Source organism: Chlamydotis macqueenii, chromosome 2 (genome assembly GCF_036417535.1).
Source record: "Chlamydotis macqueenii isolate bChlMac1 chromosome 2, bChlMac1.mat, whole genome shotgun sequence".
NCBI classification, from domain to species: domain Eukaryota; kingdom Metazoa; phylum Chordata; class Aves; order Otidiformes; family Otididae; genus Chlamydotis; species Chlamydotis macqueenii.
The window spans coordinates 6,471,196-6,483,403 of record NC_141557.1 but is presented as its reverse complement, the minus strand read 5'-3'; the positions used below and the strand labels follow the sequence as shown (position 1 = coordinate 6,483,403).

At 40.4% G+C, this 12,208-nt stretch overlaps 1 protein-coding gene across 5 annotated transcripts in view; it reads left to right on the top strand.

The window, feature by feature from the left end:
* Window positions 1-8,113, top strand: part of PRKAG2 (protein kinase AMP-activated non-catalytic subunit gamma 2) — a 221,023-nt gene extending 212,910 nt beyond the window's left edge. For all 5 annotated transcript variants that reach the window (XM_086741804.1, XM_086741805.1, XM_086741807.1 and 2 more), the window contains 3 exons: window positions 1,785-1,931; window positions 4,246-4,339; window positions 6,987-8,113. In XM_086741804.1, the coding sequence (XP_086597930.1) occupies window positions 1,785-1,931; window positions 4,246-4,339; window positions 6,987-7,018 (273 nt within the window). In that variant the 3' untranslated portion in view covers window positions 7,019-8,113. The remainder of the gene's footprint in view (window positions 1-1,784; window positions 1,932-4,245; window positions 4,340-6,986) is intronic.
* The last annotated feature ends 4,095 nt before the right edge of the window (window positions 8,114-12,208 follow it).

Sequence of the window (12,208 nt, the reverse complement as noted above, 5' to 3'; positions counted from 1 at the left end):
GCCATAAGGCTGAACAGGGAATAGGTAGTAGCTGTAGCAAGAGTGGTCTAACATACCAAAGACAATGAAATTTCACAGTTGGCGAGTTCAGTGTTTCAATTTATTTTAAAACTGCATTAGATTTTTCAGGCAGGACATGTTTCAAAAAGATACAGAAAGGAAGAGGGTTCCTCGTGTTTTTCACTTTTCTCATTTTAAGTGATGAGGCAACAAAAACCGTAGGATTTTAGAGATGCTGGATCATTTAGTTGGAAAAACTATGTATTGAAAACAGGGAAAAAAACCAAACTATTGCAAATGCTTTAAGATATAATTGTTTGCTTCCAGCTAGTAACACGGGAAAGAGTTAGGGCATCTATCGATTATTTGAGATTTTCCTCTCATGTTCTAGTTGGCTTATTAAATGTGAAGAAGCACCTCCGAGGCTTCCAGTTTTTCATCAGTCTGCTTCAACCTGATGTTTAAGCCTTAAAAGAAGAAGAAAAAAAAAATCTGAGATATGACCTGATCTTCAAATAAACATAGAATTTGCCAGATTCAACTAGTGATTTTTGTGGCTAATATGCTTAGTTAAATCAGTGTTTCAAGCTGTGCCTGTATATACAGCTGGCTAAGTTCATAGCTTTCTTTCATTTTAAGAGAGTTCTAAATTAATTTTCCAGTTCTTGATGGGAGAAACCTGCTAATGGTGTGTTGGCATAGAAATAGCTTTGTATTACACTAGTTACTGTGTGTAGAGTGAGCTCAGTTTGCAGAGACTTTTCATGTTCTCCTGTTGTCCTTCATCAGGAATGAGTTAAATGAGTTTAATTAAAACTGCTTGTATCTTCACGGTCATTAAAACTAGTGCGTCACGTTCAGTGTAATCCAATCCAAAACCTTGACCAATGTCAGTATGTTCTAGGCAAAAATTAATTTTATTGCTTGGTTCAGTGTTTTCATTTTTAAGGTCTATCTTTGTTCTTCCTTCAGTGCTTCAGTACACAAAATCAATAGGGCAGGATGTGCCAACGCTATCAGAATATTGCTATGGTCTCACCTACAAAGAAGGCTTTTGCTGGTCTGGACAGAGTCCTCTTGCTGCAAGTGTGGTCCTGTTCTTAAAATGAAATTGAGAATGCCAGCTTTCATACTCTTTTTTTAATGTTCTTTCTTTCAGTGGTGGTGATGGGGTTTAATTGGTATAATTTTTGTAGTACTTCTTAAAAAATACACACACACAAAAATTGTTATGAAATGGCAGTGCCAGCACAGTCCAGGAGAGGGAGTTTGAGCCCACAAATAAGAAAGGTGAAGACGACCTTTACTATTTTTCTTCGATCTCCACTAAGATCTACGCGTGGCTGGTGTTCAGAGCAGTTGGTGTCCCCTCCTGTCCTATGAAAAACAACAAAAAATTGTATATTCTTAAAGTATAGTCTGTATATTCTAAAGACTGTAGAACTTCATCTTTACATTTTTCTGCTCTTGACAAAAGCAGGATGAGTGACATCAAGTCAAATATCAGATAGCAAAGTAAGGAGTTTTTCACTGGCCTAATGCATATCACAGAACAGTTTTATCAATTAACCCAGCCTGTCATACGGTGTTTACCGTAATTGCATGCTTGATTATTCCAAAAAGCTGAAGAGCATCTGCTTTGTTTAATATGTGACTTAGAATAGACTCAGTTTACACCAGAAATGTTTATTTACTTGATGCCAATGAGTACTTTATTATGAAGTACTGATGCGTGTTATGTGTCTTAGGTTTTTGGGGTTTTGTTTTTGTTTTTTTTTTTCCAGAATCTTGCTGCTGAAAAAACATATAATAACCTAGATATCACGGTGACGCAAGCCCTACAGCACCGTTCTCAGTATTTTGAAGGTGTTGTAAAGTGTAGTATGCTGGAAACACTGGAGACCATTGTGGATAGAATAGTGAAGGCTGAGGTGAGTTTGCTTTCTGTTTTTCCCTTCACTGTAAGTTTAAAAGTTGTATTACCAAACTAATAAATAGTACAAATTTATCTTTTCTAAGTTATTTTGGTTACTCGGTTAAAGGATTTTTTTCCATACCTAGATGTATTAGGTATCAGTTTGCTTTGTAGACCTTGCTTATAGATGTGCAGAATACTGTACAGCACATCTGTACTAATACTGGGTTATTTGCTTTTCTGTTTTATGACACTAACTGAACTGAATGCAAAGCTTTTTTGAAAGAATCACGTTTCTTCCAAGCCTGCCACAAGTTTTGCAGACAAATAATTCTTTAAACTCCAGCTTATAGCTAGGTTGATTGGCCTATTGTTCAGGAAATTTAATGGGTACAATTATTTAATGCACAGAGTCCTGCAGTGCTCTCATACAAATACTGTGAAACAGGGCCAGAAAATAAATTCTTGTGAATAAGCTTTCACTAACTGCTCTTGTAAATGATTTATCTGTGTGCTTTCCATTCTTTTGGTGCTGTTTATCTTGTTTGTTAATACTGGGAACTTTCTTACACACAGAGGTGAATGAGTATGTAGGTCTTCCTTCCCTGTTATGTGTCTCTGCAGAAGAAAATCAGTATTACCAGTTTCACTTCTCTCCAAAGTGTGATCAGCTCTGTTTAGATGCTTTAATTTCTTCAATTTCAATAATTATTTTTTGTTAATCTTCAGGGCTGTAACCATATATATACTTGATAGGAGTAAAACTTCCACTTTGTTAAGATCCCCTTAGAACCTCCATTAGGCCATTTTTACATGTAACTTCCCGCATCTGCTTGAGCTTCTTCCTAAAACTGAATAATTTTAGTATTACTGATATACAAATTTCAAATTTGGATAGTGTTATTATTGTCTTAGGAAGCTTTAGACATGTAGGTTTTAAGAACAACTCCTACCCTTTGGTTCAGTCTAAATATAGTGAGATTGTATGCAAAACTGAGTCAGGCAAAACTACGAGCTATTTTTAGCTGCCAGACGAGTGCTTGATCTTACTGGAAATGAAACGAATGAAACAACTATATTGTCCATTTTCCTTGAATTCATTACACTGAAAGAAGAATAAAATGATTAAATACATGCATATACAAAAACTAATAACCCCATCTAAAGTATCACCAACAGAGTTTCATCAAAGAGAAAATGAGACAATATTTTTCTCTCCCTTCCCCCTCCTTTTCTTTCCTCCCTGTCAGATGGGTATGACTGCTCAAATAATTCAGAGCTCCTCTTTTCTTGTCTCTGACTAGCAATTAAGTGGTTGACCTCAACCGTAAATTAACATATCTATTAAGTCAAGACTGGTGCAGCTTTCTTGATAATCACCTCTGAGAAGATGAGAAAAATTCTCCTCACTTTCTTCACCATTATATCTGATTATTTGAACTCAAGATACTGAAGAGAGAGAATTCACTTAAGTAAAAAGTAAATGTATAGTAGGGTCTCAACTTTTGATAACACCCTTTTTGGCATTGCTTACTTACGAGCTGGTTCAGCTGCGGTGTTTAGGTTATACAGCTCTGCCCAGTTGCAGTGGACTCTGGTGCCAGGACTGACACTGGGGCACTCTCCTGGTTCTGCAGGGGTCTGTCACTGCTCCAGCCTGCTCTGGCTGATGAGCCTCAGGGTACAGGAGTATCCACCTACTTTCCTCACAGTTAGGACAAAGCCTTTGTAGTATAAAATGTTTCCTAGAGTAGATTTGTAATGATAAAGTCATTATTTAAAAATACAGTCTTACTGTTGATAAGTCTTTCTTCCAAGTTGTATCCTTGTGTTTATTAACTCTACAGTGAGTTTGCACAGATAAATTGAAGCTGTTTTCTGTCTTCATGCAAAATGAGGATTTTAAAACCGATCTGGCACTCAGTTTCAATTGTGTAGTATCTTTTTTTTTGAGATTGCAAGCTGAGTTGGGCAGAGCCTGTAAGCTGGGGAAAAGTGTTCGATGTGAGTGCCACTTTTTAAGAGCAGAAGTATTTTGAAAGGCCTAGATCTTGGCTCAGCTGTCACTGCAAATCTGATTTTGTTGCCATGTCAGATAGCTGTGTGCTTTTTAAACATGCGCTAGTTTTCAATTGTGTAGGGTACTCAAGTTTGTACTATTGTGTAAGATTGGTATTGCTAGTATTTTGACCCATTCTTTCTTTTTTTTTCTTTTTTTCCTATTTGTCTTCATACTGCATTACTTTAACTTTTTTTTTAATTTATTTTTCTTTGTTTTAGCTATTCTTTTAAATAGAGCAAATATCTCAAAATATTTTCCCTGCTTGCAGGTTCATCGTTTGGTGGTAGTGAATGAAGCAGATAGCATTGTGGGAATCATCTCCCTTTCTGACATTCTACAAGCTTTGGTACTCACACCAGCAGGTACGGATGTTGCCTTCTGAGCTTTGCCATAAATTATTTGGTAGTGTGTGGTTTAATTCATTTGACAATGACAAACTTCTGAATTTCAACTTTTGTAAGTGTTTGATCGTAGTTCTTAAATACACTTTTCATTTCTCTTTAGGAAAAAGCTGGCAAAATACTAACTGTCAGTCTTTTGCTTACTGAGGAATGCATGCAGAAGCTTCCTGAACGCCATTGCTGTCCATATAGCTCCTTTTTAGGACAAAAGATCTCGATTAATGTTTTAACAGGAGAAACAGGATGAAGTTGAAAGTTGCATGTATAGACAACATCTACAACGGGGCGCCTTCCCCACCTTCCTGACTGTCTGTGCTCTGGCCAAGTGCTCCTAGTGTAGATGCAGCGGTGCTTCCCACGAGCTCTGCAAAACCCCCTCCTGGGAGCCCAGCAGTTGTCCAGCTACGCTGTGGGTTTTGGGTGGCACAACTACGTCAGAGACGTCACCCCAGAATTACTCCAGTAGAAATTTCTAGTGTATTACTAAACACGATCAGTTTCCTTTTAATGACAGTATCCAACAAGCCAAAATTTCTACTATTTTTATTTTGGTTTGGGATGGGGGAGTGGATTGGGGTTGATTTTGTTGAGTTTTTTACATTTTGCCCAAGTTACTAACCTGCTTCATGTTCCTAATTGTAACTTCACTTTGACTACATAAATTACTTCAATGTCACAACTAAAGCAAAGCCCTCTTCTGGCTTTGTGAGGAAGGAAAAAAATGTCTTGAGAATTACAATTTTACCTCCAAAAAATATCAGACTAAGCAAATGGAGCTGAATATGTCCTTTAAAAAGAAAGTCTAAATGCAGGCTTAACTGGGATCTCATACTTGCACTGATAGATAACATGATAATGAAAAAGTCTTTCTGCACTAATAACGACATGATAATGCAGAAGTCCTTCTCCTCTGCAGATTTAAAAAAAAAGTTAATGTAGCTTTTTAAGATAGTACAATTTATCCTCTGAAAAGTAGTAGTCAGTGATACTGCTGGAAATACTGTGTCAGTGCGTCCAGTTCCTTTTACTGGCCTGGAAGAGCAAGTGACCCAGCTTTCTGAAAGGCATGGATGAGTATCAGGAATCAGGCCTGGGTCAAATGGGCTCACTGCCTAGGAAGAGAATGGAGAGGGGTATGTCCCTGCTACCAGGGAGAGGTACAGGCAGATGCTGCCTCTCCAGGCTGAGGAGGTCGTTTCCCCCAGGACTGGAGGGTAGAAAGATCCAAGGAGGGTAGATCTTACTATTAATGGAGCAATGTTTAGCCGGAAGAGATGAATCTGGATATTGACAAACCAAGAGCTTTGCTATACTGGAATTACATGGACACTTAAGTTGCCACTCTGTGAGCTGATAGAACAGTGCTCTGTGATTAAAAAGGGCGGTTCCTGTGCCCATGCTCTGGGCCATGTGCTTCTGGCATTTGGTGTGCGGCAGCACCCACACTCAGGAGATCCCTCTGTGAGCTGCTGTAACTCACTGATCTAACAGGAAACTGAGCCAGCAAAAAAAGCTGCAGAGTTTTGTCAGTTTGGCACACTAAACGGGCTCATAGAACAATCTAGTACTGCGTATAGGGGTTAGAGCAACAGAGGGGGCAGGATTATGCCACGGGAAGAGATGGGGTGAGGGAAGGCATTTTTAGGAGCAGTTAGGCATTAGATTGCAGTTCCACAGGGAACTGCCCAATTTTAGACTGGGATTTGTCTCATGAAGTGAGGATGTCTGCAATGTAGATCTGGTTTGTAGAGTCTGGATTGTGATTCACCTCTTAAAGTGGAAGTGTAAGAACAACCAGATAAATCATGTGCTGAAAGGGTCCGTTTCTCTTCACAGACTAGAAAGGAAAATTCATTGACTGGCAGCAATTAAGACCAGCTTACATTAGGGGAAAAAAGTATCAGTTGTGATGCGAGATCTGGATGTTTTTAATGAATCTTTCAGTGTTTGATTATACATTACAAGTAGCAACTCCAGGTTGCTGGCAGGAGATTCTTGCTCTCTAGAGTTGGATGCTGAAGCCAAACTCGCCATAGGCTTCAGTCGTTGCCCAGCATGTGGCTAGTTCGAGTACTTGGAGAAGAGGCAAGATGCTGTGCAGTCCTGCTGAACAGGTCTCTCGGATCCCTGCTGGAAGCAAAATCTGCCTCTGAGCCAGGAAAAATGGGTCCATCAACAGAGTGTAGTTAAACTGAATTCCTATATAGTTTATTCTCAAGCAGGACTTCATTTTTGTGGCTATTATGATGATTAAGCTTGGCTTCTATGCTGATGGACAGGTTTGGGCTGTAGCTTTTGGTTGGGTTTTTTAAATAAATTTTTGTGCTGGGGAGAATCTTCAAAGCCACTTTTAGTAACTTCCTCAAAGAGTTACTTAGACTACCTTGCCAATGAAGTCAGAAGCAGTAATGGTCTCAAGGCCTTCCTCGCTCTGTTCACGATAGCATTTAGCAACTCTGCTGCGTATTCTTTATAAATGGTATCCGGTGCTGGGATTCTGGTAACGTGCTCAGACAAAGTTGCAGCATTCAGGATGAGCTGTGCTTTTCCAGAAGCCAGGTGCTTCACGCATAAGGAAATCACGCATGCTTTCCTCTTCTGTTAACAGGTGCCAAACAGAAGGAGAATGAGAGCGAATGACTGCTGTGAACGTATACGCGTTTGTAGGAGAACTTGAACAAAGTTTCTGGGTCAAGTTTGTCTCAAGAACAGTGACTGCAATAGAACAGAGCAGGATGGTTGAGAATGTGTATCGGGACTTAGCGATGGATGATGAGTCTCTTCCCCCCAGTGATGTCGCAAAAAAAAAAAAAGCAGCATGACAAAAGCTTATGTTAAAATGTAGGCTTGTATTTCAAAATGTCTTCAAAACATTTGCTGGAAGACTTCACCCGATGTCCTTCATTAAAATGCACTGTATCCTGAAACTTTTTCATTTTGTATTTGACAGAAGTCACTGGTCAGCAACGGATATATGTGACATAAGGCGAGTGTATGGCATATTCATATCATAGTGCCTTATGTCAAAATACAGCAATATGTCATCACTGTTGCCCATCACTGTCAAAGGAAGTGTTGTGCTAAACGAGACACTGTATTTGAATGTGAAAGTCTCTAAACCTAAAACCAAATCAGTTTCAGTTCTCATTCGATTTGTCGTAAAAGCTGTAATTTGAATATCAGTAGACTTCTTTAAAACTTTAATGACAGGTTTGTGTTAAATGTTGCATTCTGAACTGAGATGTAAAACAAGACTGATTTTAAAAACAGCTTTATTTATTTTTACTTTCATGACAATTTTTTACACATCCTTGGTGGATAGCTAAAATTTCACCATATCCATTAATAAACTGTTGATTGTTATACAAACAAGTGGTAGATTTTTTTCTCATTATTTAAAACTTTGGAGTTGCAGAAGCTGTGGCCTGTTGATCAGTCCATATTACTTGAGCTGAAGATTCCAGAAGCATGGATCAAAAGAGCCCTGTACTGTAATACACAGGCACCACGGAGGAAATGAGGTGCCAGAGAACAATATTCTCGCCTGTATTAAAGTGTAAAACGATGTTTGTACAACAAAACTGAAACTTTTTATTGTATATGATTTGTACAGAGGTGGAGGAGTGAGGAAAGCCGTGGGGTATTTGCTAATGTAAATGTACTGTAAAGTTTGAAGATGAGACTTTTATAACTGTGGATTCTTGTAGATGGAAGAAATTAAACCCTACAACATCAGTTTGTTTTTAGCAGTTCTTGCCGAGTTCTTCTGCATGTATAAATGTACGTGCATTTTGATTAGTGTAAACCAAGTACAGAAGCATTCTCATTTTCCTTCGACTTTAAAGGCGGCTTATGCTAATGGAATAACGCAGGCCGTGCTTCTTACTGTTTTTCCAGCCTGAGTACCGTACTGGAGTAATGGGAGTACACTGATCTGTTATTTCTAGATTGGTCTCAATTTCTAAAGATTGAGGTAAAGGGTTAACAGTTTGCTTAGGAAATGCAACATTTTTAATATTAATGAAAACCCCTTTCTTCAGAACTTTTCCACTTTCTATAAGAATTTAGATTTTGAACTAAATGAGTGAAAATTTTTCTCTTACTGACATCTTTCCTGTATAAAAATATTCCTGTAGTACATAATGGAAACTGTTCTCTTAGACTTTCTCTCACTTTCTTACTCTGTGAAAAACATTGTCAGCTCTTCTCCGGCACCTTTTCTGAGTGGGTGAATAGCGACTTCCAGCGTGTATTGAATTGAAATACTAGTTTGGCCTAACAGCGGTGACCTGAGGGTCTGGTGCGATTGCTGCCATTGGAGGTGACATCAGCACAGCTCTGATTATCTCTGTTGGGGAGATGGGAGTGATAGAAACTAAAAATAGCGGCTCTTGTTCTTTACGGGGTGTGTGGAGGGGACAATTTATGGTGGGTGAGAACTTTGTATTGTGGATAAGTGGTCGGCAGTGCTACCTGCAAGTGCCACCCACGCTGCACAGATGCAACTCTGGGAAAGCCCAGGCGCTGCTCCGGCACCTGCACTGGAGCCTCCTCTGGGAGGTGGGATGCCTGACTGTTGTTTAGGAGTTGCTTAAATGCATCGTGAGATCTGTCTGTACCTATCACTCACCTGCAGGAGCATGTTCTTCAGCCCTGTGTTCAGGGTATTTTCAAAGATGATGAAGAGTTGAGCCAATGATAGGTTTGGGTTTTTTCCTGTTTTTTTTTTTTTTTTTTTAGCACTAAGCCTTTTGGCCCTGTTCCATCCAGACAGCTTTGAGCCTGTTTGCATAAATTAGTATGCAGAAAGCCAGAATGAATTTGCAGTTTTTGAGCAACCACGTACAGACTTCATGTTCTAACATTATTACAAGTGCTGTTGACGTGGTCTGGACACAGGACTAGCAAAATTATGGAAAGCAGCCTCTTCACAGATACAAAACTGTATTTAGAGAATTTCCACCCTTATTTTCTGGAATTCAGTTCTGAATTTTGAATTTGTGGGAAGTAGAATCACAGTGTAACTCCCCAAGCATGAATAAACAGCCGTGCTATCAAAAAGGCACTCGGCTTGTACTGGCACAAGTACCAGTGCTGTTGCAGTAAACAGAACTAAAGAAATCATGTCATTTTTAATACAGGTCAGTTTGCTACAAAGCTAGAAAAATTCTTGTCTCAGTGTAAGGGAGGGACAGGAATAAGTGAGGGTAGAGATAGGAGGGGTGACTCAGCAGCACTGCTGCATGTACCAGATTAAAGTGACAGTGCAACTAGGGCTTTGATCTGGGACTCTTCAGGTGGCTCATGAGAGGCCTCAGCCATGGAAAAGAATGGTCAGACTCAAGTTCTCGCACGCTTTTTCCCCTGGACAGGCAGCAACCAGTACTTATAGATCTGAGACCACAGCAGTGGCTCCAGGTGCTCCCGTTCATCCCACCGACAGGGCCACGCTGCAAACAGAGATGGCAGCGAGCTTCCCCTGCGACTGCCGAAAGCCTGTTCAATAGCGTAGGCAATCTTCCCTCCTGAGGATGTGAGACCCTGTCGAAATGGATTCTGTTTTAACCGGCAGGACTGTAAAACATGATTGATTTCTGTGCTTCCCTGTGCATTTCCTTGCCCAGTGAGAGATGTCTCTGACAGATTATTCTGTAAGTGCTTCTTGGTCTTGGAAGGGAGCAGATTAAGTTTGGGTTTTACCTACTCTGGATATTTTTAGCCATTTAAGCGTAAGAAAAATGTTTCTTGGTAGACTTTTTAGCCCTCAGTATTTTCAGTAGCTAGAGATGCTCTGATGACCTAACTTGGGAACATCACCCTTTGCTGGCATGGATCATTGGACTGATGAAAGCATTTTCCTGTTTGACTACTGGAGTCCTTGCGGTTAAAAGGTCTTTAAGCCCCCGCAGACAGTATTTGCTGTTTGCTAGGAACTGAACTGCAATTTTTGCATATCTGAGGCCTCTTCATCTTTTACTAAAGAATATTTTTCTGCTGGGAATGTTTGGGCAACACAGAAAAAAAAAAAAAATAGCCTCACTTTCTGAGGTTTGAGCTCTTTGTCCTGACAGCAGACGAGGAATCTGACTGAAGCGGTTCCAAGACGGCGCATTGCTCTGAGAACGCTCCTCGCCATCTTTCGAGATGGCGTAGGGCAAGTTGGAGTCTTTCAGCTTTGGTGCAGCTAGAAGTGAAACCGCGCGTGCTTAGTCCTGTCACACAGCAGGCTGTGTCACTGTTCGCACTCAGCTCTCCTGTCAGTTTTAGAAGTAACCAGTTCACTTCAAAAGTTGCTATGAACTTTCATGCCTTATGCTCCCATATTGAACATTTATTAGTGGTAATTTCCAGAGGAAAATGTCATTCCAAATAATATAACAACTACCCTTGTACCCACATAATACATTTATGCAAAAAGAATGTTCTGCAGACACTGCTCGTTACTCTTAACTTCAGGTCTTAATTCAAATATGTGGTTTTGAAAGTCACTTTCTGAGTCTCCATTTGTTTTATGATGATGGCAGTCAGACTTGTTCCCACTGAAGTGAACGGGAACAGGAGGTGACCTGTACTTATACATCAACCTCATTCCTTTAAAAAAAAAACAAAAAAACCCACAAAAAAAACCCAAAAAACCACAGCCAGCTGCATAGAAGGACCTGCATGGCATTAGCCTGAGAAGTCAATAGCCCCTGTGAGCTGAATTAGTTCCTTCATTTGCTTCCACAAATATTTTGCCAGTGTTTCTATCTGAATATTGAAAAATACTATCATTGTGAAAACGCAGGAGAGAGCAGGAACAAGTGTAAGACTGCACTGCATATGTTTTGTAACCTCTGCTTCCCTGTGGAAGCATGCCCAATGCGAGCACTGGGCGCACTGCAAAACGCTCCTCGGGAAGGTCCTGGTTTGCCAACGGACAAGCAGGCGATTGCAGTGGTAACGGCTGCTACAGGAGTTGAACGTACAAGTCAGAGCGGTTCTGCATTCTGAATCTGAGCAGCAGCGTGTTCGTGGGTTTCCGTGTACGGTATTATCGCAAAAACAGTTCCCTGTTGAGTTACATTTACTACATGAAATTCATCGTGGTTTTTCCTCCATCACAAAAAAGCAGATAACAGGCAGCAAAAGACAGACATGTTCCATATTTGCAGCCTCCCTCAGCGTCTGTTCCGGATCTCGCTGCACACACAGACTCCATTAGTGTTTGCAGTTCTCCCTTGCGGTATTTTCTCTTTCAGAACCTAGGCCATACCTGGTGCATTGAGTTCATTGACCATTAACTCATTTACTCAAATTAATATAATTTATCATCTGAACTGATAACGAAGGCTACATTTGATTTGAAGGAGTACCTTGAAGCAAGATATGAGGCAGGCCTGGAGTAGGGCCAGCGCGTAGGTGCGTGGCATAGGTCATTTGTCCTAAAGTTCTCTGAACTCCTTTGTAGTTCACAGCACAACCTGCGACCCCTGTAGAGACGAAGAAGCTGGAGCGGGACCAGGGAATGCACAAGCAAAGCTCTAATTCCCAGTGCTACCGCTGCTGCAGAACACTTCCTTCTAAAGAACCAGTGGAAGAAAAGAAAGTCATCGGGTTTTTTTTTTCTGTGAGTTTAAAAAACATCTGTGCCCATGAAGGATGAGTTCTGTGACCCAGCTGCAACACTGGCTGAGCAAGCACAGAGGGTACCCTAAGGTGGGACTGTTGCAGTTAGAGGCAGTAAATAAAGCAGTTGAGGCGGGGCAGGGGGATAGAAACCCTGCAGCAGCGAGCTCTCCGAAACAAGTAGAGAGTTAACAAGTGCAAGTTAACAGAAACAAGAAAAGT